The 24,702-nt window shown below is 51.6% G+C and overlaps 9 protein-coding genes across 9 annotated transcripts; 3 read left to right on the top strand and 6 right to left on the bottom strand.

The window, feature by feature from the left end:
* Positions 1-172: 172 nt before the first annotated feature.
* BO79DRAFT_238856 (uncharacterized protein) lies at positions 173-5,772 on the top strand. Its single transcript, XM_025684854.1, has 4 exons — positions 173-534; positions 598-3,043; positions 3,269-4,303; positions 4,364-5,772. Exons 1-4 carry the CDS (start codon positions 491-493, stop codon positions 5,642-5,644), a joined length of 4,806 nt encoding a protein of 1,601 aa, XP_025537755.1. The 5' UTR covers positions 173-490; the 3' UTR covers positions 5,645-5,772.
* Positions 5,773-6,450: 678 nt separating this feature from the next.
* Positions 6,451-8,457, bottom strand: BO79DRAFT_269879 (HET domain-containing protein; the record flags this gene model as incomplete). The annotated part of the gene is made up of 2 exons (XM_025687245.1): positions 6,451-6,970; positions 7,013-8,457. 2 exons carry the CDS (start codon positions 8,455-8,457, stop codon positions 6,451-6,453), a joined length of 1,965 nt encoding a protein of 654 aa, XP_025537754.1.
* A 756-nt stretch (positions 8,458-9,213) lies between these two features.
* BO79DRAFT_256858 (cytochrome P450) lies at positions 9,214-10,561 on the bottom strand (the record flags this gene model as incomplete). Its single annotated transcript, XM_025686227.1, has 4 exons — positions 9,214-9,823; positions 9,918-10,048; positions 10,115-10,486; positions 10,550-10,561. 4 exons carry the CDS (start codon positions 10,559-10,561, stop codon positions 9,214-9,216), a joined length of 1,125 nt encoding a protein of 374 aa, XP_025537753.1.
* A 1,346-nt stretch (positions 10,562-11,907) lies between these two features.
* On the bottom strand, positions 11,908-12,956 carry BO79DRAFT_176430 (hemerythrin domain-containing protein). Its single transcript, XM_025679856.1, has 3 exons — positions 12,849-12,956; positions 12,264-12,746; positions 11,908-12,194 (listed from the first exon to the last, which is right to left on the bottom strand). The coding sequence occupies exons 1-3, from the start codon at positions 12,927-12,929 to the stop codon at positions 12,003-12,005; spliced, it is 756 nt and encodes a 251-aa protein (XP_025537752.1). The 5' UTR covers positions 12,930-12,956; the 3' UTR covers positions 11,908-12,002.
* Positions 12,957-13,504: 548 nt separating this feature from the next.
* BO79DRAFT_269877 (MFS general substrate transporter) lies at positions 13,505-15,193 on the top strand (the record flags this gene model as incomplete). Its single annotated transcript, XM_025687244.1, has 1 exon — positions 13,505-15,193. The coding sequence occupies one exon, from the start codon at positions 13,505-13,507 to the stop codon at positions 15,191-15,193; it is 1,689 nt and encodes a 562-aa protein (XP_025537751.1).
* A 923-nt stretch (positions 15,194-16,116) lies between these two features.
* Positions 16,117-17,271, bottom strand: BO79DRAFT_230121 (uncharacterized protein; the record flags this gene model as incomplete). Its single annotated transcript, XM_025684080.1, has 5 exons — positions 16,117-16,216; positions 16,336-16,795; positions 16,851-16,887; positions 16,966-16,985; positions 17,061-17,271. The coding sequence occupies 5 exons, from the start codon at positions 17,269-17,271 to the stop codon at positions 16,117-16,119; spliced, it is 828 nt and encodes a 275-aa protein (XP_025537750.1).
* Positions 17,272-18,308: 1,037 nt separating this feature from the next.
* On the top strand, positions 18,309-19,727 carry BO79DRAFT_269874 (cytochrome P450 oxidoreductase; the record flags this gene model as incomplete). The annotated part of the gene is made up of 3 exons (XM_025687243.1): positions 18,309-18,582; positions 18,751-19,054; positions 19,115-19,727. 3 exons carry the CDS (start codon positions 18,309-18,311, stop codon positions 19,725-19,727), a joined length of 1,191 nt encoding a protein of 396 aa, XP_025537749.1.
* A 290-nt stretch (positions 19,728-20,017) lies between these two features.
* On the bottom strand, positions 20,018-20,527 carry BO79DRAFT_269870 (uncharacterized protein; the record flags this gene model as incomplete). Its single annotated transcript, XM_025687242.1, has 2 exons — positions 20,143-20,527; positions 20,018-20,046 (listed from the first exon to the last, which is right to left on the bottom strand). Exons 1-2 carry the CDS (start codon positions 20,483-20,485, stop codon positions 20,018-20,020), a joined length of 372 nt encoding a protein of 123 aa, XP_025537748.1. The 5' UTR covers positions 20,486-20,527.
* Positions 20,528-20,947: 420 nt separating this feature from the next.
* On the bottom strand, positions 20,948-23,126 carry BO79DRAFT_288764 (ABC1 kinase family protein). Its single transcript, XM_025688718.1, has 2 exons — positions 22,265-23,126; positions 20,948-22,212 (listed from the first exon to the last, which is right to left on the bottom strand). The coding sequence occupies exons 1-2, from the start codon at positions 23,044-23,046 to the stop codon at positions 20,997-20,999; spliced, it is 1,998 nt and encodes a 665-aa protein (XP_025537747.1). The 5' UTR covers positions 23,047-23,126; the 3' UTR covers positions 20,948-20,996.
* Positions 23,127-24,702: the final 1,576 nt, after the last annotated feature.

The following is a 24,702-nucleotide window of genomic DNA, read 5'->3' as shown; positions in this document are numbered from 1 at the left end:
CGTCAGGCTGCCAACGGACCAAAGCGGCTTAACTGAAAGCAGTAGAGCTTCTCATTATTAGATCCGATGGAGTCTCAGGGGAACATCGCAATCAGCCTATCTTATCCCGCTGGCGATTAACTTCAACCAATTCCCTTCCGTACCCTCATCCCCAGACTCGTGTGCCTCCGTACCCATTCTGATCGCGATCGGACATCGCCCATCCCTTCCTTCGATACTAAGAATAACTCCATTCCACGTAACGCCGCTGCTGCGCTGCCCCGTGGCTTGGGCTGCCATCGCCATCCTTGCTCCCACGTCATCTGGTGCAACCATCCTCTCTCGTTCTCCCGTGTCTTCCGGTCAACCTCGCAGCACCTTCGCATCGACGGTCGCTTCTCCCATACGCCTCTCAACCCAGGTCTTTGGCATGTGATATGCCGATCGGGCACTTACACCGACTATTCTATTAATGTTCATAATCGGGTTGACACGCTCAGACTAGTCAGCAATGGCACGCCAGTTCCAGCCTTACGAGCCGGAGCTTCACAAACTGTAGGCCATGCGTATATCTTGCTTGCAGGTCCCCGCACATAACTAACGCTGCCCTGGATTTAGCTCCTCAACCACGTCCGAAAGCCCGAGCTCTCCTTATCCACGCGGTGGCACCCCGCTATCCTTTAAGCCGAATGTGAACCGGGCGAAAACGAAACGTTGGGTTGAGGCCAAAAAGTACTCATACGATGGGAATGATTGGGGAGACGATGAGTACGGCGAGTATGACGATGAGGATGAGACTCCGCCTGTCCCGCAGCCTCCCAGCATGAACCAAAGCACCGGAGATATCCCTAGCATGTTCACGAGAGACGTGTCTCGTCCACCCCTACCTTCAGTAGACCGGTCGAGATCCATGGACCAGGTGGCAACACTGGACGCAGCTGGTGCTGGGGCGCATCGTAGCCTCTCTGCAGACCGCATGGCGGCCGCTCCTAACAACAACCGGACTGTCCCAATTGTGCGGCCAGCCGAGATCTACAAGCGGATGAGGGCAGAGAGTGCTGCAAGACAACAGGCATCTGAGGCCGGATATTTTGTTGACAACCCGTCGGGTGCGGCGCCACCTGGAGCGCCAGTGTCTCAGGATACTGCGTCGACCTCTCACGAACAACAGGGAGCGGCTTCTCCCGGCGATCACATACTCCACCCGGCCCAGGACAGTACTGAGAGGCCGTCAGATGCTGGAAGCACGCCCCACGGCTCCCACTCTGCTGACGCATCTACAAATGAGCCTCCCATCATCCAGCTGCCAGATATGAAACGTCTTTCTGGATTTAATCCTGATCTCTCACTCGGACCCCATTCCAACGCCCAGGTAGATCCAGAGTCGGAGGGTCAGGACCATAAACTACAGCACAATCCTTCCTTGGGATTCCGGTCAGTTGTTCATCAGGCTTTCGATGTGCCCGAGACCCCGAGCACCACGGTGGACAGCATTGCTCGCTCTAACAGCGATAGCACCTCGGTGATTAGCCCAATTATACCCCAGCACAACCCGAGCGAGACCAAGACTCCTACGATTATAGAAGAACCCGAAACCATCTCGACACCCAAAGAAGAACCGGGAAACATGGTGTTCAAGCCTGGCCACCGTCGAGATTTGAGCCTTCCTAGCCCGAACAATAGCCCGTCTAGAACACCGGTTATTGCTAGCGTCGAAGGAACTGCGCCGTCTGCGGTAGGGGAAATGTCCTCAAACACGCCAGACTCACCCCAAAACATCATCGCAAGCCCGCAGAAAGCAACGGTGCAACTACCACAGCCTGACGAGGGTCTGCCCGCACCGCTTAGCGTTGGTGGCAGCCATCCTCCCCCTGAGCCTACGATTACCACGGGGGATGGTGTCCCGGTCATCATTCCATCCTTCAGTACAGACAACTCGCCCCAGGATACAGAGAGCGACCGGCTGCGGAAGGAAATCATTCGTTCTTTGAGCCGGGAAAATACCCCATCGGAAGATCCAGACCATGAAGAGGAGCGCCGGCTGGAAGCACCGCAACAGGACAGCAGTCACATGCTGGATGAATACGAGCGTTATTGGACGAAGGAGGCCTTGCCCACTTCTCGCGAGGGTGACCAACTTCCTGGCTACGACAGTCCCTCAGCTGCCCTGCAGGATACGCCCGCACAGCCAACTCCTCTCATTGCTGCCCCAACAACTTCCGCTTCAGCCCCGAAGCCGAAGCTGACTAGACGATTTTCATGGGAATCCTCGTCATCTGGGGAGCCTGCTCCCGAGACGGGTGTACAATCCCCGCCCGTGCCCATGCCTGGGCAATTCCCACCCACCGAGGATCGCGCCCAGCTGACAGAGATAGCCCCCAATCCTGAGCCCGTCGTTGAGGAAAGTGAAGCCAAGGAGCCACCGTCTACGGAGAAGCCGAAGCTAACTATCGTGCCTCCCGTACCGGACGATCGAAGCATCATCTCCGATGGGCAATACCTGCCTGAAGTCTACAATGCAGAAGTCATTCCCGACTCTCATGCCGACGAGGGACCCCAGACAGGCTCCGACCGGCGGTCGTCGCGCGTCATGTTCACGACCCCAGCGACTGTCGAGCCGACACTGCTTGGTTTCCGGGAAATCTTGGCAATGAAGACGTCGGAGGAACGCGTTCGGGCTTTCAACGACACCCGAGCGAAGTTTGGGACCATTGATACGGGTCTTAACCATTGGATTTCTGTCACAGTGCAGACACACCCCGAACACAATGATGTGGTTGAGAAGAGCACGAAACTGACGACCACTGGTGCCAAGGCGCCCGTCTCTCGAGGCAAGTTCCCGAAATTGGCTGCCCTTGGTAAAGCTGATCTATCTCCATCCGGCTCGGGGCACGCGCGACGGCCCTCGGCGCCATTGGGGGCAATGATGAACAAACAGCAAGTAGAGCAACGCGGCAAAGAGTTGCTGCATACGGCAGGGGTTTTGGGAGGGCGCGCAGGCGAGGCCGCCAAAGGATTCTTTGCTCGCAGCCGGAGTAAGTTGAAGGGCGGAGGGAACGACAAGGTAGATTCTTAATCTCTTTACTGATAATGATGGGCGGTCTGGCCAGGGAGCGGCACGCTCGGCCTGTTCTTTTTTTGTTTCTTGCCTGTGTGATTATGTTGCTTGATACCACGCTGTAATTGGTCAGATCTCAGTGCCTCAGAATGTGACATGAATGATGTCTTCACTCCTCCTTTTCGGATTTATTTTGCTGCGTCTTATCGCCTCTAATGCGGGGATATGTAGGGATTTCAGTCCTCGCGCGGCTATCGTCGACCGGTGCCCCTGTCGGAGCTCCAGCAAGCAGCCGACCTGGATCCTGCAGGAACAAGGCCCAACCACCAGCGCCATAGCGTCCACTTTGGAAGTCTCCCGGTCGCCGGCGCTTTTCGACCGGCCGGACATCATCGGCTGAGCTGGGGGGTGAAGCGGAAGGAAGTACCCGGTTCTGATAGCAACGCAGTAGCCATTGGCGAGGATCGCCGTAGGGCATCCATTCACTTGGGAGCTGTAGCCCGGGAGTCTTTCCCGTCTCGCAAACCGGCACCCGCTAGTGATCCTCGAAAGAGCGTCGCTAACGATGCGCACGAACAGCAACAGGAGAGACTCGATGACAGCGGGACTAGCCGGATCCAACTAGCCCTCAATGACGCGCCACTGGCGACCCCTGGTCAGCCCGGTCAGGCCGGACAAAGCGTCTCGGGCCAATTGGATGGCGTGAGCGATAGCGACCAAGCCAGTGTTGGAGGCGATGCTGCGTTGCCCCCTGCAGCCTTTGTTCAACCTCGGCCGGGGTCAGTCCAACCATCAATCTCGTCATTGGGCACTCAGGATGCGGTTGCTGATCCTCCCTTCGCCCTGGCGCTTAACGGTGAGTGCCTCGCTCGCCCGGGAAGTGAATCGGCTGAACTTACGGCTGTCGCCCTCGCAGCGCCTCTTGCCTCGTCCAGTCTCTCTCTGCCCTCCATCGTCGGCCACCACCCCGACACGGAGATGGATGCGACCGGCAATGATCGGTCTTTGCTGCGTCCGCTCAACGGTCGTCATCCACCTTCGGGTCACTTGCGAGTAAGCAGCATGTCGTCGCTGAGACCGAGCCGACCGTCGAGTCGGAATGCGACCTCAGGAGCGAATTCCCGATCGCAGGATTCCACCCCGCACGCGCGCCTGGCCGCCCTGAAGATGAAATACGGCGACAAAATCCGGGACATTCGTCGCATCTCCTTGGGTCCCAGCAGCCCATCGTCGGACCAGAAGCCGCCGCTTCTGGATCGATTGACAGTATGTCGCTGTCTTTATTGAGTGGATGAAAGTTTTGAAGGTTAACTGAACGTGATCCAGGGCCTCTTCCGCACCAACCTTCGTCCCCACCAACCCAAATCAAGGCAATCCAACCAAGCTTCCAGACCTGAAACCCCCATCCAGCGCTCCACGACGGCCTCCCCATCGCGTCCAATAAACCACACATCCAGTCATACCCGCTTCTATTCCCTCGATCACGCCCTCCCCAATGCCAGCGACAGTCTTTCCCATCTGCCGCCGAGTCTTCCCCGCATCCCCACCCCAGATTCCTTCCGCCAGGCCCAGAACCAAGCCATCTTCGTCCCGCACGCTTCTACTCCTACTCTTCCAAATACTTCATCCATTTCAGACGACTACCTCTATAGCAACAAAACTGTATATGAACCAAGTCACACTACCACTAATGGTTCTCCAGAGCGCGGTCGAACCACCTCCCGCACGTACGTGCAGGAACTGCACCTCCGATCTCGCAGTCCCAAGGAAAGCGCGCCCCGACCGGAGGAGACGACTCTACCAAATACTGATGCGACTGACCCGGCGATTGAGCTGGGGCGGTTCGCACGCAACCCGCGGACCAGTCGAGTGGGCGATCAAGAGTTGCCGTGGAAGTTGAGTCTGCCCGGACTGGGTGGTGATCCTGACGAGCATGATGAGAATGTGGTGTCGGTCGAAGAGAGAGACAGAGCACGGAGGGAGGCCAGCAATGTACTCGAATCTGCCATCGCTGCCACTACCATCGATCAACCTCACATGCGGAAACCAGAGCCAACACGAGAGACCTCATTCGGAGTTTCACCCTCTCCCCTATCCACAATTCCAGAATCAGTCGCATCTCCTTCAGTCGTGTCCCCATCCGAGCTTCCACCTCGCGACAACTCGTCTACGACAGCGCAAGTCTCATTCTCCGACGCTCAATCACGCGTCTCTCCATCTCCGTCCCCTACACCAAACCCGGAGACAGAGGTCAAGACCGCAAGCTTATGCCGAGAACCCCAATGCATCAATATTCTTCCAACAGCAGACTCCAATCCCACCCTCACCACAAAAGAAACAGAATCCGGAACCAGCACAATATCCATTGGCCCCACAACCAGTACACAGACAAACTCAAATCTAAACAGCCATCCCCACCGCCCCGCCCCACCCCGAGCCCTTGTCTCCACTCCCGTTGAACTCCCTGTCCCCTCGGCAGACGGGGGAGATGATCACGATAATGCCAGTGATGCTTCCAGCGAACCAGAAATTGTCATGTCAAGTACGGCATATCCGGGACAGGAATGGAGGCCGGTCGGATACATGGGATACGAATCGGGGATATAATTTGGGCTGTAGTAACTGATCTTATGTATTTATTGCTGTGCTTTGTGTTTCATCATTATGCCTTTGGTTTGATCTGTATAGTGCAAATACAGCTGCGAGGGGATCATGCTATTAGTGGTGACTGGTTGTGATATTGATCGAGATACCCACGCTATGCTATGCTTGCTTTTCTTCAGATATTTAATATTGCTCGTAATGAATAGTATAGTATTCTCCTTTGGTTCTAGAATATTCAGTCGATACTAAGTAGCTGGCTCTTACTGTTACGAATAGATATAGTGTTAATTAGATTACCAAGGGCTTCAAAGTATGGATTAGACACGTCGTCGTCTTCTTTTTTCTTAACTTTCAGCTAGGACCCGACCTAGGTCAGAAACACGTGTGCCTTCCGGCCATCGGAAAGGACGCTGGAGACGATTGGTAGAGATTCCGACTATGCCCTTGGTTCGGGACACTTATAGGAGCTGAGATGGCTTCACAACATCGGATAAGAAACGAATATGTAGTAAGTATGAAGTAGCTAGTAATGTGAGATTTTCCTACGGGTCATCTTCCTTCCCTTACTAGCCAAACACCTGTGGGAGCTGCTAGGCTATAATCTAGCGGGCTCGGGCAGGTCAAAAATTCATGAATTGTTGTACTGAAACTCCAAGATAGACTAGTTCGACGCCAAAAAAAACACGATTTATTGAAACAACGGCGGACATTGCAGCCAAAACATTCAGTCATGCACCCTTTTTCGCTATGAAAACGGTCGGTGATAATGAAGAGGATAGAACAGCAAATCGCCATGCAATGCCAACTTCTTATAGCAGAGTAAACTCCTCTTCCACCAAGGGCCCCTCATGCATCATCTCGATTGCCTCGCCGTCCATAATCCCATGTACATAGCTCTCCCCAATGAAGGTATAGTTATTCCCTTGCTTGCGTAGGATAACAGGAACGGAACAACCGAAGAGAACGCATATGAGGTCTCCTTCTTGAGCCTTTGCTGGTACCAGGCCTATATATCTTTTCGAAGAGATCATCAGTCGACGATATGAGGTTGCCCGCTTGATGGTGGATACGCAAGTTATCGCGAATACGTAGCTTCTTCCCACATCTCCGTTAAGACAATCGCCAGTATCCTCGAATCCAGTGTTCTTATCGCCTCTTCCAACAGCACTCCCAGCTTGAAGATCAGCATATAGAGGGTCAAAGACACCCTTTTTTCTATTACCGGTGAACATTACATCGGTAATCAGTGTCCGAAAGTATGCGTTCGCGAACGAGCCACCGCTGACGTATCCACACTCGTATCCCGATCTCTTTACTTCATGCATCAACCTGGACCATTCTAAGATAAACTCATCGTCCGGGTTAACATACGCGCGCACATCTTGATAAGTCTCCTTCGCATATAAAAGCACATTTCTTGCCCACGGCCTCCTTTCTTTGCCCACATATCTCCAGTTTGAAACTTGTCTGATGATGGAGGGACATCGGAAATACGACAATAGGAGGTTCTCCCATGGATCCGGCCTTTTTGAACACCATTGCTTGCGTTTATCCGGATGGTCAGTCTCCGCCAGTCGATGAATGGTGTCGACACAAACACCCGCTACTCTTAAAGCCAGTGGGCTCCGAAGTAAGTTGTACTTGGGCGCCAGTGACCGAGATGCATCGTAGTCAGAACTTAAAGGTCCATTGTTCCAACCAGCTATATCTGTTCTGCCTTGATCAGCCAAGGAGCTTATCAAGGGGTGTGCAATCTCAGCGTTCTGACTTGAGTGAACATCCCAATCAGGTACCCAAGATGGCCAGTTGGGCTTCTCGCTTCCCTGGCACATACAGATGATATTCAGACTTCCCTCCCCGATAGATTGCTCCACAAGGCCAAGACACACATTCACCAGCTTATTGCTCGCGGAATAATTGGGTCTTAGACAGTACACAGGTGTGTCCGACACTAGGCCCAGAAGGCTAAATATCTTATCCCTGGCATCTGTAGACCGCTGCCGTCTATTCCAAGCAACCAGCTGTGCAAGCGGAATTTGGCGTTTTTGCTTGAGCGCAACTCTCATTTTCTGAATTTTAAGTACTTCCTTTAACGTTCCAGCGGATTCTGGAGCAGACAAGAAGCGCGAGTTCATGCCACCCACAAGGCCACTGGCAAGCCACCACAAGTAGTACCACTCGATTTCCTCATGTCCAAATTTAATTATTGGACGTTTCGATACCACGGCTTCTTGCAGTACCCATGCTCTGGTCCACCAAGGTCGCATCAGCACCTCAGTAGTCAGAAATTCTAAGCTTCGATACCCATGTTTGTTCCCAATTAGTTTGTGAAGGAGCAGAATGCTCTTTGGATGCCACGGACGATCTTCGCGATTTTTCTGGCGAAATCTTCGAGCAAGCTTGAATGATGACTTGACGCGTTCATCGCCCTCACCAAGCCATATAACTGTCGAGATACTTCGCTGGTAGATATCGCGCATAAAGCTCACTTGCGATGCGCGCTCTTCCAAATCCATTTGGTTGATGCATATGGCGTCAATCCACATCGTACGAGGAGTGTCACGGCGGAGATGACGGAGTGCCGATGCAAGGTTTACCGTGACTTGGAAGGGCTTCTTATCTACAATAATGGTCTTGGTGACAGCTGGGTCTCCCCAGGCATAAGAGAGAGTTTCATATTGTCCTGCACTGGATAACGGGGTTTGCCTCAATGTGCACTGGATAGCCCTTGTCCATTTACCAGGCTCTAATGTGAGAAGACGAATCTGCCTCGATCTCGAATTCAATTTCTGATAGAAGTCCTCGGATTGCGACATTGGTCAATTGAGTGGTCTGTCCAAGTGGGAGTCAGGGCGCGAAAAGCGAGGTTAAGTGGAGGATTGGCGAATCGCGTCTAGGGGTATTTTGTAGACAGCTGGCAGCCTGACGCGTTTAACCCCACCTTTTAGTACTGGTAGTGATCGACTAGGTACTTGACGAGTAACATTGTCCTGAAAAAGCAAAGAACAAGAAAAAAGAAAAGTGAAGATTCACAATGATTAAGCGGAATTTCATGTAATCATGGCTTCGTCCACAGCCACCGTAGTAGCCCTGTGGGTAAGACCACTGGTTTTATATCTCTGATCCTCGTACTACTAGTAGCATATTCCAGTCGCTGCAATTGGAAGATAATTGGTCATCTTTAAGTCTACGACGGCATACTAGCATAGTACTTTGTCCGTTTTGTTTCAAATCCCCCCATACTCGGAAACCAATTCCAGTTTCTCCCTACTTCTTGTGATACCCCCAATTTATGCCTATGTCGGTACAGAATCAGCTACCAGCCAATATAGCTCGCAAATCAATTCGCCATTCCAGCATAAACGTAGATCTTCTGGGCCCAAATCCGGGCTTGCTACGCGCCCGCAAGACTAGATAGTAACGAATCGATCCTCAAGCACAGGACAAACAGGATATGATTTATAAAGTGTAACTCTTAATTCTCACTTTATGGGGCTTTCCCTCCGGGAGACCAGACTTTCCACTGAAGTACAGCTCAAAGGCTAATACTCTAGTACCCCCGCAACAAGCCCCTACCTCTCAGATTCCCTCACCACATCCACAACGCGAACATCGAAATCCCTCTGCAAAAAGATCCCATGACACCTACTCCTCCACGGCCTCTGTGGCCTCAAAGCCACCACATCCCACCTCCTCAACACCTCGACCACCACCTTACCCATCATCATCACTGCCAACCGTATCCCCAAACATCTCGTACTCCCCCAATTAAACATAAGCTCATGCACCCGATCCATACGCTGTCTCTGTTCCGGCGTCGCTTCCAACCACCTCTCCGGACGAAACACATCCACATCTGGCCCAAATACCTCGTTCCGTAACAAACCCGGGAGATTGAGCCCTATGTTCGTACCTTCGGGGATGTATACCCCGTTCAGGGTATCGCCTCCGGGAGGAACTACACGTTCGCGTAGTGCTGTGATGGGTGGGAAGATGCGTAGACCTTCGAGGATGCAGGCTTGGAGGTAGGGGAGGGATTTGGTTTCTCGCTCGGTAATCACAGGGGTTGTCGTGACTGCATTGCGGATTTCGTCGGTTAGGCGTTTGTAGACGAGGGGGTTGGTGATGATGTGCAGAAGGAGGGCACGGATCGAGGTGGCGGTGGTGTCAGAGCCGGCAAAGCTATTGGGGAATGTTTGTTAGTTAATGCTTGGTAACTAATTTAGATAACCTGGGTTAAATTTGTATGGGGAGGGTGTCATTTGGGGTTACATACAGGGCAATTGTAACTTCTGTGACTGCTAATGATCCGTCGACGCCGTTGCGAAGCCATGAATCTAGCATCGTCTCGTTATGTTTTGGCGGAATGCCCTGTGCTATGCGGGCGTTGACTGTTTTCTGGGCGACCTATCGATACATGTCAGGGCGATGATCATTAACTCAGAACATCCGCGAGCTGAAGTAGTATCTCACCCCCATAATTGCCCCGATACCGCCCTTATCCTTAGGTGAGGGTAATACCCTACGCACTATCGGTATGTGGGAGATCATCTTGATCCAGGTGTTGATTTCAGTGAAGATAGCAAATTTCTCCACGATGGGCAGGCGGGTTTCTAGGACATTCTGAAATCCATAACAGTCTTCATGATGGTCGATGAATCCCAGGGGATGGCCGAGACATAAATGGCACACCATATCAAATAGCAGCCATTGTATGCTTCGCGCCATGTCGAATGCAACGTGGCGTTCTTGCGTTGTCACGGCGTGTCTCTGAATATAGTCGAGCCAGGTGAGGAGGTTCCGGTCAATGGCATGCTCCATCTGTGGAATGTCTTTGCCTTGGTACTTTGGGAGTCAGCTTTGCGGATACACATCTGAAAAGAATATTCATGAGCAGGAACAACTAACCCCAGGAGCCATCTTTGCTCTCAATGCATCATGCTTTTGCCGATGCCGCTCAGTAATTAGATTTGCATTATGGGGATCCAGTCGCAAGGCATCAAACCATGGCCCACGGGTGTACTTTGACTGCACCCCAAGTATCTTTCTAAAGATCAGAGGATCATTTGTGATTAAATGATTTGGTCCTATGCGGACGAGGGGACCTATGGTCTAGTTCAATCTTCACTCTTCTCAATGAACTGTCAGGTTCAAGTCGACTTACCGTATTGTCGGTTAACCTGAAGATATATATCTGCGCATCGCTCCGAATAGAGTGCTCTGAACAGCCATAGACGAGTATATGGTGCCCACCAGGGCCCTGGAATCTTTCTAGTATGCAGTGTCGATCTTATAATCCAGGTAACGATGATAAGGCAGGCAACTATCGGCAGGATTATCCATATCAGGTCCCGTTGGACCATGGCCTGAATTCCCTCTGCAAGGGCAGTCATATTTACTGCAGTATGGACGGGGCTTTTTGTCACACTGTATGACCAAAAGTCGGTGCGGGGATACTCGATACGTGTGGTAAAAGAGAAAAGTGAAAGTAAACGGCTCGTCAGCCCTTGTCTACTTAACGAACATGACTAGATATGTGGTTTTCAGGGTACAATCACATATCGGAGCCGCATCTGCCAGCAGCCATCTCGCTCATCTGACACTTCTCCCTTCTATGACTGCACAAGCCGGAAGGACATCTAGTAGTAAGGCTCACAGCCATTATAGTGACTCAACACCATCGCTTACGGCTACGCGGACATTAAGGCCTTTTCTCGTGTCAGCCGTTTTGGGAGTAGGTTGTCGAGATGTTCTATGCACTGCCGCAGCATTTCTGCAGGGAAGTCCGGTATTAGAAGTTTCGAAAATTACTGATTGATATTGAACTTGTAACGCAATTTAGGTTCGCCCAGCCGGATATTTAGACATAATTGTGGTCTTCTCCGAGCCACAGCCCCGTTCAGGGTCTAGTGCCCATAGCGTTAGCCGTGCCAGGTGCACGAGGCTTCTGAGATGTATCACTATCTTCAGTTCAACCCCGCTGATTATATTTCATACTATCTTCTAATGTCCTAACCGAGAACCGAAGAAGTTTACCTTCTGGAAGTCCAATGTCTAATGAAGACAGTAGTAGTAAATTGCTAATAAAAACCATCATATTACTCATTCAACTTACCAATGGCGGCTCGCTTATTTGGCCCGCAGCTGCTACCACTCAACATACCATATAGTCTACACCCAAATGGCCTAATATCCCATACAGCAGACAATAGTAGTGCTCCAAGTGGCTTCATTCATCATCTACGTGGCCATACATAAAGCCAAGACTCGTATTGACAGGCTAGGATTGCCGATCCCGCTGATCATTGTATGAAAAGAACCATTGAACTCCGTCCCTTCCCCCGCAATCTCTCCTCAGTATCTAAGGTTTACCAAATGCCAATGGACGCGGATTACCCCAAGTATCCGATGGCAGAAAGCGCCAAGCACCAGCATGTTTCCGCGCGAACAGATAATGAACAAAGTGAGTGGAGAAGGGTGGCATAGCGGGCCACTGGTTTCCACCCTCGAAGGTTATGTCACGGAGGCCGAGAACCATGGGCGGGATAACATTCTAAATGTGTTATTTGTTATTGGTTAACAAAGTACTTCCTTGCCAGATAAAGTGGATGAAGTGACTCACCTTATCCTGCTTACCCGCCTCAGCCTCACACTCCTTATAAACCTTGAGCAAAGCAGGCCCGTCATACGGCTCCATGCTCATGAGGCTGGTGATTTCGTTGGCCAGATGCTCGCGAAAACTAGGCGCCATCTGCTCGATCAGGCTGCGCACGGTCGAGGCTTTGTAGTCAGCGGGCTTGGTTTCCGTCCCGTAGGCGAGGAGCTGCTTCAGGATGGGTTGGAAGGTATGGTGCTCGTTAACATTTCCTTCGAGAAAATTGGGCTTCTTTATCACTCCTTCAAATTGAGGAAACATTTGCTCTTCTTCCAGAGTGTGGTGGTGGGATACCCATCCGGCCCAGCTGCGGAGGAAGACTAGGAAATCGGCGATGTCTTGCGACTCAATTATTTGCTCGGCTTGCAGATAGAGGGAGTTTAAACCTCGAAGCATGGCGTTGTGGGCGAAGGCCATCTCGTTGGCGATGTAGAGAGCTTCATGTTTGGACTGATATTGTTAACTTTGCTTTTGTGGTTTCATCTTCTGGTTCACTTCCAGATGGCACCAGAATAGAAGGGTAGAATCGGACATGACCGAGGTCCTACTCACAATGTCCTGTGTTTTGGATGGTGTTTCGATCAACGGCCAAGGACCATCGGCCCACGAACGGGAAGTAGTGCCAGTAGCCATAGTTCAGCGATATACTAGTGAGTGACAGCCGTTGACATGAAAGCCGTTAAATAACGCGAGAGGATGAGAGGGTCGAAGAAAGAGAGAGATTTGGGGGTGAGAGTCTAGAGGTGGCTAGCTAGCTGATCCTTATGCATCTAGTTTAGTGTCTGAGTAATAGGACGACTTCTGTTGCTCTGACCTGCTCCGGCCTCAAACGGCGCCTCGCTAAGGTCAAGCTAGTGTTGTATGTAAGATTATAGTGTGACACCTCACAAAGAACAATCATGAACCAACATAGACTCGAATGGCCCGTTCGAGTGATCTAAAGAGACAATCAGCCTAGCACTTGTGTTGGATTCAAAAATGAGCTACTGTTGGACTGTGTCCTATGTCTGTTTGGGAGATCCCCAATACTGAACCCTTGCAAATACCCCTTAAAGGCCCTTTGACATGCCACGCAGCTGTCAAACTATACACCTAAGATATGCGTCCAAGTTAATATGTAGGCTTTTTCCCACCAGACGGAACGCACCCTTAACCTTCCTTCCCACAACCCTAACTACACCTTCCACCCCTACAACTGGTCTCAAGCAATGGAGACACATCCACCCCCTCCACGAAAGCACCCCATCTCCTTCTGGCTCGTCTTCCTATCGCTCTGCCTCCTCTCCTTTGTGTCCGCTTTAGACGGCGCAATTATCAGCACCGCCCTCCCCAAAGTAACCGCCTCTCTCGGCGGCGAAACCGACTATATCTGGATAGCCAACAGCTTCACCATCGCCCAGACAATCGTACAACCCTTTCTCGCCCAGCTCTGCGACATCTACGGCCGACGCAATCCCATCATAATCTCAGTGGCCCTATTTCTCCTAGGCAGCGGCCTAGCGGGCGGTGCCTCCACAGTGGGCCAGTTGATCGGCGGTCGCACGGTCCAAGGACTCGGCTCAGGTGGCATCTACATCCTCGTGGACCTAATTGTATGCGATCTAGTCCCCCAACGCGAACGCGGCCAATACCTAGGCATAGTCCTCTCCCTCGCAGCCGTCGGCGCCGTCCTAGGCCCCGTTCTCGGCGGCGCCCTCGCCCAAGCCAACTGGCGCTGGGTCTTCTACCTCAACCTGCCCCTCGCCGGGCCCGTACTTCTGTTCATGCTGTTTTTCCTCCGTCTCGATGCCCCCCAATCCTCTTCCTCCAATACATCCCCCTCTATCTACCGCATCGACTGGCCCGGCAACATCCTCTTCGCCGGGTCCATCCTCTCCCAACTCCTCGCCCTCGTTGGCGGCGGCACCCTCCACCCCTGGACCTCCCCTTCGACCCTCATCCCTCTAATCATCGGCATCATTGGCTGGATCCTCTTCCACATCTACGAAGCCCTCCCACCAAAATACTGTCCCCATCCCTGCATACCTCCCCACCTCTTCTCCACCCGCAACAGCCTCCTCGGCTTCATCCTCGCCTTCGACGCCGCCCTCCTCATGCAATGGACCCTCTACTTCCTCCCCATCTACTTCCAAGGCGTGCAGCGCAAGTCCCCACTAACATCAGGAATTGACCTCCTCCCCTACAGCGCCTTCCTCATCCCGTTCGCCATGGTCGCCGGCACGATCATGTCCCGAACGGGTCTCTGCCGCCCACTACACTTCACAGGCTTCGCAGCCCTTTCTCTCGCGTTAGGCCTCTTCACCCTACTCTCCGCTAACTCTCCACGCGCAGCATGGGTCTGCATCCAACTCCCCGCTGCACTAGGCCAGGGCTTCCTAGCTACAACTATCCTCCCTGCTATTCAGTCGTCCCTGGGTCCTGCCGATACGGCGAGTTCTACGGGCGTGTATGCGTTTCTCCGGTCGTTGGCATTTGTGTGGGGATCTACGGCTCCGGGGATTGTGTTCAATGCGAGGGTGGATGTGTACGCGGGGAGGATCATTGATGATGAGAAGCTGAGGGAGAGGTTGTTGGATGGGAGGGCGTATGGTGCGGCGGCGGAGTTTGCTGGGGATTGGGGCGCGGGGCTGGGTGAGGTGCAGAGGGAGCAGGTGAGGGAGGTGTATCGGTTGGCGTTGAGGACGGTGTGGCTTGTGGGGTTGGCGTTTGCGTTGGTGGGGGTTGTGGCTGGATTGGGGATGGGGAAGGTGGTTTTGAGGGCGGAGTTGGAGGGGAATGGGTATGGGTTGAAGGAGAAGGGCGATGTCCAGAGGGAAGAGAGGGCTGTAGATGATGGTGTGGGTGAGGAGGAGGGTGAGGGAAAGAGGGAGGGGAAGGGAAATGAAAGTAGGGCTTGAGGTTAAGGTTTAGTGCTTATGTTTCTGCAGATGCATGGTTCGGGGATTTGTTGATTAGGGTGTACGCGGGTGTATGGGTGGTGATGTTTCGTGTGTAGGTGTGTGGATGTAGAACGTAATAGATGCTTACTTGTAGATGATGATAGAATGATAGAAACAGGGCCCAAGGCAGATTTCTGTAAGTGCAAGTTCTTAAGCGAGGTCTCTAAAGTGGTCTGCATATGACAAAATTTCCGAGATGTCAGTTAAGCTTTGCGCTAGGAATTATCATACAAGTGGCTAAATTGCAAATACTACTCCGTAAGCTGATGTGAATTACCGTAATGTGTCCATGGTATTAACTTTCAGTTATTTATAAAGACTAGAAGCAGCACGAGCGCCTATAGATGTTCAGAACTTTGTAATCGGGGGCCTTAGACTGCATACACGAGCAAGTATCCACTCAATTCCCCTCGTTCTGATGTAGTCGACCCATCTCGTACCCCTCCGATTGAGCCGCATTCTTCGGCAGATCTGATGAGCTATGTAAATTGTGATAAGGGCCTCGCTGGTCTGATGATCCCTGCCTGAGTTGAGGATTAGGCGTCGCTGACGATGAGGACCCAAACGACTTTCCGCCGTTGCTGCTACTCTTACTAGCATTTTGTGAAAAGCCGAGCAACCCAACTATGGACCCCGTAAGCGAGGAGAAGATTAATCGTGGTTGTCGCCTTGGCATGCTGCCCATGCCTCTGGAATCGGAGCCGTGCGAATGGTTTCGATGTATTAGCCGCCACACGGCTGGCGAGCAACTGCAGATGATAGCGATGTTGAGTTCCAAGATTCTGCCAAGAGGTGGAATGCAGTCAGTCCAATGAGTCTGATCTTTTTCCCATTACCTGCCGTCTCTGCAGCGCCAAGGCACGTCCTTCGGGGCGGAAGACTTACGAGGTAACATCGTATGCGCCTTCGTTCCAGTCAGTATCGCTCCCAACGTGCAGCTGGACTCGGTAGTACATGCTAATGCAGCTGGCTAGTAGAGCACTAAATGGCGTCTGCATTGTTAGTGAGAGACGATCCTCGTATATGTGGGCTGTCGGGATCTGCACATGATAGGGCAAATGTCCATATTCAGGGTCCAGGTGGGGCAGGTTGACACATACATACAACCAACACCGAATACCAAGGCGATATTCAGCCTTTTCTGCCGCGATAACTTCAGTTTCCAAATAATAGGCTGCGGCAGGATAAGCGCATAGGCATCTAAGAGAATGTTCCCAGCTCCCTGCACGATCGCGTCCGGCAACGCCTTTGAACAGCGGTGGAAGGTGTCCATATCAAGATACGAGTGGCCCGCGCGCGGGGCACAGACAACTGCCGTCAGAATGAAGGTATGGATATATAGCAAGAAAGCCGCAATCAGACCAGCCCAACATGCCTTGGAGAAATTGCGGTGAAGTGGGGCATCGAACAGACGGCGGTAGAGCACGAATACTGGCGCCCGCGAAAAGAAAAAGGCAAGCGGGTTGAAAAGATTCTGCGCCAAGCGCAGTCGCCAGTATTTTTGGTCGCTATACAGCCACGATAAAGGTACGTCCCACATGTGCCGAGCTGCATAGCTCACTGAGGGCACGAGGCCTTTTAGCACTGGCTATATTCATGGGAAGCAGATGCTTACAGTGGATCAGAAAACCCATATAGGCGAAAGTGCAGATCTGTCCCGAATTAAGTGTCAGCTATTGTAGCCGCGGAGAAATGTGGAGATGCGGAGGCCGCCGCTCGAGCCATCGTACCACGGCAAGTATGCATAGAACTAGAGACGATGTGAGTCAGATTGACAGGCAAGAGGAGGCGGTACATGGAATTCTCCATGGCTGAGAGTGCTTACCATCGTCTGCGGCAACCTTCTGTAGGCTCCGAGCAACAGAATACAGGCGAAGGGAGACAGCAATGGTGGTCAGGATGTAGAAGAGTGCGGCAAATCCAATGATCGTAGATTGCAATGACGGAGGATTGCCATATAGGTTGGGAGTCACCCCGGCGGGAGGGGTCCCCGCAGGAACCTGAGCCATGTCTATGGTTGCAGACGCGGCTGCCATGGTGAAGAAAGTTGACTGTAACTGAAAGGATTGCAATGCTTCCCGGGAGAAAGTCTCAAGGCGCAGCTATATACCGCAGAAGGACGAAAAGTATCGTGCATCATGCCGCAAGGCAGATATTGGTCAAATCGATTGGTCCTAGATGTTGGAAGCGAGGTGCGAAGGATGTTGGCCGGAGGGCCAGACAGAAATCGGTCCGGAACGTTATCTTATTTTGGAAATCTTCAGCCTTTGAAGGGGCCATTTTGGTCAGCTTCATGATGATTCAAACTCTAGATAAGTGGAGTGGGCGTGGCGCAGGGTCAATGCAGAGGTTCCTGTTGAGACAGCCACTGCCGGTACTGTTTAGGTACTGACGATTTGTATCGACGGTAGGATTGCAAATTACCACATTTCTTGTCATCTATGCAGACTAATACGGACAGAAACTCCAAGCAAAATGTCTAGTGCTTATTGCAGTATCTTCTGCCTCCTCGGTCATTCGGCATATTGATGTTTGCACTGGAAATTGAGACCATTGACCATATCAGAACGCGGGCATGGAGCCACGCTTTCCCCTCCACTTTATGTTAATGGCTTGATTTATTCATTCCTTCCACTTCAGTATCCTCCACTGACGAGCCTACATTGCGGTATCCTTCAATATGGAGTGGCAACTGTCACACCACAAGATTTCTCTTGGGGTTGCAGAAAGCCCCGTAGCATTCACAGCAGTATCTATAGCCATTTTATGGTCACTCTGGTATCTTTGGCGCTTCTACATCGTTCCCGCCCTCTACCCTAATGAACCACGCATACTACCATACTGGATTCCCTTTATCGGTGCGTCTCTCTTACCCCTTCCACGTCTATGATCTTTCAATTAACGCACCATCAAACAGGCCATACAGTATCCTTCGTACGATGCGCAGAAAATGTATATCGAAGAGCAAAGTATGCCACCCTTACCCCCTCTTCACCAACCCCTGAAACTAAAACACAACGTCTCCACAAACAGTGCCTACTTCCCCGACACCGAGCCCTACAGTGTCATCCTCATGGGAGGCACAACAGTAATCATCCGGGACATCAAAGACCTATCCAGCGTGTGGAGAAACACCAGTGCACTAAGCTACGACCCCTTCACATCCCGCATGCTCATGGCCTTTGGCATAACACCCCACCACGTGCGAAACCTTTACAAACCAGATCCAGGGCGTCTGCTTCCTAACGAAAAGATACGGGAGAAATCTTTGTTATCGTGTGCGAACCCCAAGAAGCTCTCTTATATGCATTTGCAGAGCCAGTGGTTCAAGACGCAGCTACTGCCGGGTGAACACCTCAATGGCCTACTGCAGGCTTATCCGGTGTTTTTGTCTCGATTCCTTGATATCTCACTCCTACGTAAGGGTTTGGCTAAGGAGGTAACATCTTTCAAATGTGATGGAACCAATACTTCGGTGACACTACCCCTGGGACGCTTCTGTCGCTACGTCCTAGCGCAGAGCGCATTCCGAACCTTCTTCGGGGAGGAGCTATTCGAGATTGAGCCGGAATTTACCCGCATCTACCAGCGCTGGGAAGATGCCAGCTGGAAGATCTTCTATAACTTCCCCCACTTCCTCGCGCCGGGGTTGCAAGCAGATCGCAAACGTGTTATCGCGGCTCTCGCTGTATATCTGGATCTACCTGAATCCAAGAGAAGAAATACAGCTTGGATCTTCGGAGCTATGAACTCTGAACTGACTAACCTGGGCTTGCCCGCTCATGACCGCGCTGGCCTAATCATGATGATCTGTTGGGCGTATGTTTATCCGCCACACCAAAAGTTCTAACACTAATGAAGCTAATTGGTAAACGACAGGATAAACAACAACGCCCACTACATCGCCTTCTGGATGTTTGCCCATATTCTCACCAACCCAACCCTAAAAGCATCCATCGAGAGCGAAATATCTGCCTGCTTCCCCAGCCCAACCTCAGACCAAGGATGCGACATGGAGAAACTATCCAGCGCATGTCCCCATCTCAACGCCCTCTGGGCCGAAGCCCTTCGGCTATACAATTTCTCAACGGCAGTGCGTAAAGCCGTAGATGACTGCTCCGTCGGGAGCAAAGTCATCCACAAAGGAGACCAGGTCTTCGGTCCCGTGCGTAACTTTCACTTGGCTGAGGGTGTCTTCAGCACTGGAGCCGCTGAGTTTGACTATACTCGCTTCCTGAAGAACCCTAAGATCAGACAGGCGAAGGAGTATTTCCCGTTCGGGGGTGGGCATACGCTGTGTCCGGGGAGGTATTTTGCTGAGCGGGAGGTGTATTTGTTGGTAGCGATGAGTTTGAGAAGATTCAAGATGGAGGTAACGACTGCTGATGGGGGCGTTGTGGAGAGCCCGATAGTTCCGGACATTCGGATGGATTTGCCGTCGTTGGCGGCGGCAGCGCCGGCGGGGGATTTGTTTGTGACGGTGAGGAGTTGAAGTTTTTATACGTGGTGAAGGGTGGAATATGGGTGGGGTGAAGGGATATGTCGGAGATGTTGTCAATATTCCCCAGCAAGTAAATAGTTGTATAGTCTGGTTCCTCAATCATGGAATAGCTGAATGTGTATAGAGCATGTCGAAGATCTCTCGTCTGTGGTTGCCACTGCATCAGTCAAGGTGTTTTTGGCAAGACACCACACACTTACATCACATATTTGGATTCCTACATCGTATAATTTCCTTTATCAATTCCAATTGCATCACCTGGTCAAAGAACAGGAACCCAATCAATCCTTCCCTCCTAATTCCTCATCTACTAGTAATCCGTCAGTTCCCCACCCACTTCTATAAAACATACCATCTTAAAAGCAAATCCAACCCAAAACATCCAACAAACAAACAAACTACATACCCAATCCCCCCCTCCCCCTCCAATACACCAACCAAACAGTAACCACATCCAAACCCAACACAGGGACAATCCCCAAACACATATCCACCGCTTCCTCCGTCCAACCATCACCATAGTAAGCATGCCAAGCTACAATAGGGAATGTAACAAGATGCATGGTAATAAAGCCGACAAGTTGGATAGTGATATCAGTCGACATGCCGAAGAAGTAGAGCTGAATCCACACAATCATGCAGGTTCCTAACCATTCATATAGATTATACCAGAAGGGGCTCCATTCTGGGGATGGGATTAGGTAGAAGGAGAGGGTTTCGAAGAGGGATGGGAGGATGGTTCGTGGCATTGATGATGGTGATTTGGTTAGGGAGTTCGATATAAGGTCTTGGGGAATGAGAGTTTGTAATGAATGGGAGGGTAGTTCTTGGTTTTTATGGGGTAGGGATATCTTTTAATATGTTCATTAGAGCTGGACCCCTGAAAGGTCTATGGTAGGGCTGAATCTCGTAAGTTTTTGATGGCCTGCGGATGGATCCTCGCTGTGGGGTAGGCCGAAACCTGGCAAATCGGCGGCTGCACTATGAATCAATATCGCCTTGAACTGGCTCAAGTGGACCGTTTATCGGCAATACGTCGGGTCCATTTATTTACTTCCGATGGATATACTCTGTGCGAAATGATTCAACGTGATCATCGGTGAATATCAAGAACTCGTGATGAAGTATCCAAACCTATGGGCATAGTGATGTGCCATATTAACAGTGAAGTTTTCTCTATCTCTTTTATATTAAGCATATCATAGAGGAGAGGTAAATATACATCTAGATCCCTTTATACAGTCCAACCACAGACCCTGTCTAACCCTCGAAGACATTTTGACTCAACTCCACACCCATATCCTTGGCCATCCCCTGCATCTGCGCCTCGATGCTATCCTCCATACCACCACCAAGTCTCAAGAACTGCCGCACCTTCGTAAACCAGAAAAACAGGTCCGTGCTAAACAGCACTACGCGGAACAGCAGATGGCGACCAAAGTTCCTCAGCTTCTCCGATGCCGACAAGTCCGGAGACTCGACTAGCGCGCGGGACGCCCAAGTTCCGGTAATCTTGACGCGGTTGACGGGCGAGCCCAGGAACTGGTTGTTGGCCTGAACAATGCGAAGGTTGCGGCCAATGAAGATCAGTGGGCGGGGCCATTTGGACTCATCGCCGAGTATGTCACGAATTGCTTTGCGGGCAGCTTGCTGCATTTCGTAGTGGCGCGTGGCACGCTCAGATTTGCTGAGTCCTTCGAAGGAGCGGTGCGTCGAGAGGTCGCCGCCGCGGTAAGGTCGCATCAGGGTCGCAGAGGCGAAGAGGTCAGCATTCTGTACGCCCCAGCCGCGGACGATGGAGTTAAGGGTGGTGTTATCGAAGGTGAGAAGGGCTTTCCAGAAGCGGGCGTACTGGTGTCGGAATTCGGTGTCCATGTGGATGTAAAGTCCGTGATCGATGAGGACAAGCTCCGGATGACCGGAAGGAGTCCGGCGGATGAAGATGTTGCCTGGGTGCGGATCGCAATGGACTATGCCCCAGAGGAACATTTGTGCGGAGAAGAGGTCTACCATAGTAGTCATGACTTCCTTAAGAGAAAGGCCGAGACCAGCGCGGGCGTATCCACCGCGCCAGTGATCGCGCTCGGGCTTAATCTTGGTCGTAAGGTTCGGATTGCGAGCCACTTTGGCGACAAGGTCTTCGGTGTTGCGCGCATCGAGAGGCGTGCCATGGCAGCCTGGGGTGCCGCTGCGCCAACCGCCACGCCAAGTCCGCGTGATGGAGTCCTTGTCCCAGAGGCGGACACCTTCAATCCACTCGGCGGTCATGACACGCTTAGAGCTGAGCTCGCGGTAGACCTTCGGAATGTACACGCGGCCGCGGAGACGGGACTCCCCGGCGACCAAACGCGCCATGTGCTCGGAGTTGTCGGCCTCATTTTCAAAGTCGGTCTCAAGGGAGAGACGCTCCGACACATAAGGAACCAAGCTGTAGAATGGGATATCAAAGGTACGGCTGTAGATCCAGGCAACGACTCTGTTCTCATTAGCATTTTGTGTGCGATGCAGGGTGCGGGGTGGGAGCTTACTTGAAAGCCCACAGATCCCATTTCAGCTGTTGAGCAATTTCACGTTTCTGTATCTTGATTGCCACCTCACGACCATCCGGAAGACGCGCCCAATGTACCTGTGCTACACTGGCACTCGCGCGCGCAGCCCGCTCCATAACACCCTTGCCGGGCTCACCAGAGAAGGAGACGCCAAAAACCTCCTCAGCGGAGCGGCCAAAGTCCTCGCGGATGACCTTCTCAACATCTTTCCAGTCGTTCTGAGGGGCGTCATCGAACATGCGCGAGAACATTTTCTGAAATTCCGGGGGCAGGATAGCGGACTGCATAGCGATAGCCTGGCCGATCTTCAAGTACAGACCGCCATTGTGACGCAGGAGGTCGGACAGACGCTCAGCATTGCGGGTGTGTACGGCGTTGATGTCTCTGGCCAGCGGCGGGTTGGGACGGAAGTTTATCTTGTAATCCAGGGCTACCAGAAGACCCAAGCTGAAGGTGCGAGCCGTCCGTGTCAGAGACGAGGCGTAGAATTGGGTGTCGAGAACGTAGACGGTGCCGGTGGCTAGAGAGAGGTAGAACAGCCGACGAAGCCATTTTCGGGTGCGATCGTAGGTTTTGGCCTTGGTAGGTCTACCTAGGGAGGCTGGCGAGGGGGGGACGAAAGGCTGGTAATGGCCTGCCTGGACATATTGACGGAGTTGCAAGAGAGGCTGACGGGGTGCACGAGGGGAGAGATGGACACGCGGGCGAGCAAGCTGGGAGGGAAGGGAGCGCCAGGCGCGGGAGACGGTGGCCGATGCCATCAGAACGAGGAGACAGGTATGAAGATTGTCATGGCGGGGGCATGTAAGAGGACAGTGAAGTCAATGGCGTAACAATGGCGAGAAGTAAGCGGATTTCAAGGAAGCAGAAACAGAGGGGGAAACGCAGATGACGTGAAGGCGGAGAAGGAAGTCAGAGCCCACGATGACGAATTGCCCGATCGGGCCATTCGGGCGGAGAATTGAACCAGGATTCACGTTTTCTCCCATCATTTCCACTCTCTTCAGATATATACCCCTTAGGAGAATATAAGGGGGAAAAATGATATTGTACAGTCCAAATTACCTCGACATATGAAATCAAGGTAGTAGCTGTGGTTGTTCTCTCTGAGATTTCGCTATCAGTGTGGATCCCCTATTGAATCTAACCCTGAACTACTGTGGAAACAGTAGACCACAGATGTCTGGTGCTACTCAAAGATCATTTTAAAATCAGATACATTATCGTTGTTTTTCCTACTCCAGGCCAAAGCAGAGTGCAGCGACAGAACATTACATGAATGATTCATGTACGATGGAATGTGAACGCATCGCAAAACCGGCATGGTTTTCAAAGAGCACCAATGTTGCTCTTCATGTTCAAGTGAGATCAAGTCTTCCTCTGAGCATAACAGGGATGTCAGTGGTAATTCTAAGGTTTTGGCACGCAAAACAAGACTACTAGTATTTACCGTAGCCCAGTAGATGTACACAGTGTAGGAGTCCGATCTGCGTCCCAAGACCAGAGAGAAAGAGAGCATTCCAGAAGGTCAATATGCCGATTCAGCAAAGCGGCCTACATACACCGAATGAGCAACGATAGGAGCGAGCCGAGTTTCTAAGAGCAATGTGCTCATGCACGGTAACCGGTGTGGCGCCAGGGGCTGTGACCGAAGGTCGGACAGCATGCCCATAATCGTGGCAATCTCCTGCATCAGAAAGGGTGGGATCGACATGATGATAAACTAGTATAGTTGCTCAACATCTGCATACGAAAGCCGAACAAAGCCAGATCACAATCAGACCTGTATATGATTGTCCCTAAAAGGACAGCCCCGAGCATGGGAGGAATGCTTGTTATACACCTGCCGCGAGCTGAATGATCAAGATGGACGAGGGTACTCTGAGATAATGAAGAGCTGGCTGTATACTACCACTGCAGATACCAGAAATAGACAAGAAGCACACATGTTTAGGATCACTCGTTCTCTAATCTCGCTTCTACGCGCTTCGTACTAACTGAAGTCTTAGCAGCGGTTCATATTGGAGCATAGGGAGAATATAAATCGGTCCTTATCAAGAATATAAAGTCAGAAGAATGGGAAAAAAAAAAACCACACAAAATGCAGGACTTGTTGATCTATCTGGGTGGTACGCAGAACTTCGGTTTACTTGCCATCATTGCAAGATGTGACTGTACTTTGACAAAATGCGGATACTGTGATACTCTTGTGCACCATATCAGCGGTATAGTGATTTTATCTTATTCCCAATGCTCTTCACATGAAAACCTGGAAAGTAGGGACGCTTCAAAGCTTACCATCCCTTACTCTGCTTCTAGTAGATGTTATTGGTGTTGATGTGGGTGACTAACAATGTGACGTAGGGTACATAGCATACAATGCATAACCCGCTGTGATTATCAGGTTAACGATAAGA

Source organism: Aspergillus costaricaensis (assembly GCF_003184835.1).
Source record: "Aspergillus costaricaensis CBS 115574 unplaced genomic scaffold BO79scaffold_23, whole genome shotgun sequence".
Taxonomy (NCBI): Eukaryota; Fungi; Ascomycota; class Eurotiomycetes; order Eurotiales; family Aspergillaceae; genus Aspergillus; species Aspergillus costaricensis.
Note: the sequence above shows the minus strand (reverse complement) of the source record. Positions and strands in the feature narration are given on the sequence as shown.

Coding starts and splice junctions, on each gene's coding strand:
- BO79DRAFT_238856 (XM_025684854.1), top strand. CDS start 491: ATGGCACGCCAGTTCCAGCCTTACGAGCCGGAGCTTCACAAACT. Junction 535..597: donor GAGCCGGAGCTTCACAAACT/GTAGGCCATGCG, acceptor CCCTGGATTTAG/CTCCTCAACCACGTCCGAAA. Junction 3,044..3,268: donor AGGGCGGAGGGAACGACAAG/GTAGATTCTTAA, acceptor GGGGATATGTAG/GGATTTCAGTCCTCGCGCGG.
- BO79DRAFT_176430 (XM_025679856.1), bottom strand. CDS start 12,929: ATGGCTACTGGCACTACTTCCCGTTCGTGGGCCGATGGTCCTTGGCCG. Junction 12,747..12,848: donor CATCCAAAACACAGGACATT/GTGAGTAGGACC, acceptor TAACAATATCAG/TCCAAACATGAAGCTCTCTA. Junction 12,195..12,263: donor AGGCGGGTAAGCAGGATAAG/GTGAGTCACTTC, acceptor TAACACATTTAG/AATGTTATCCCGCCCATGGT.
- BO79DRAFT_288764 (XM_025688718.1), bottom strand. CDS start 23,046: ATGGCATCGGCCACCGTCTCCCGCGCCTGGCGCTCCCTTCCCTCCCAG. Junction 22,213..22,264: donor TGGGATCTGTGGGCTTTCAA/GTAAGCTCCCAC, acceptor TAATGAGAACAG/AGTCGTTGCCTGGATCTACA.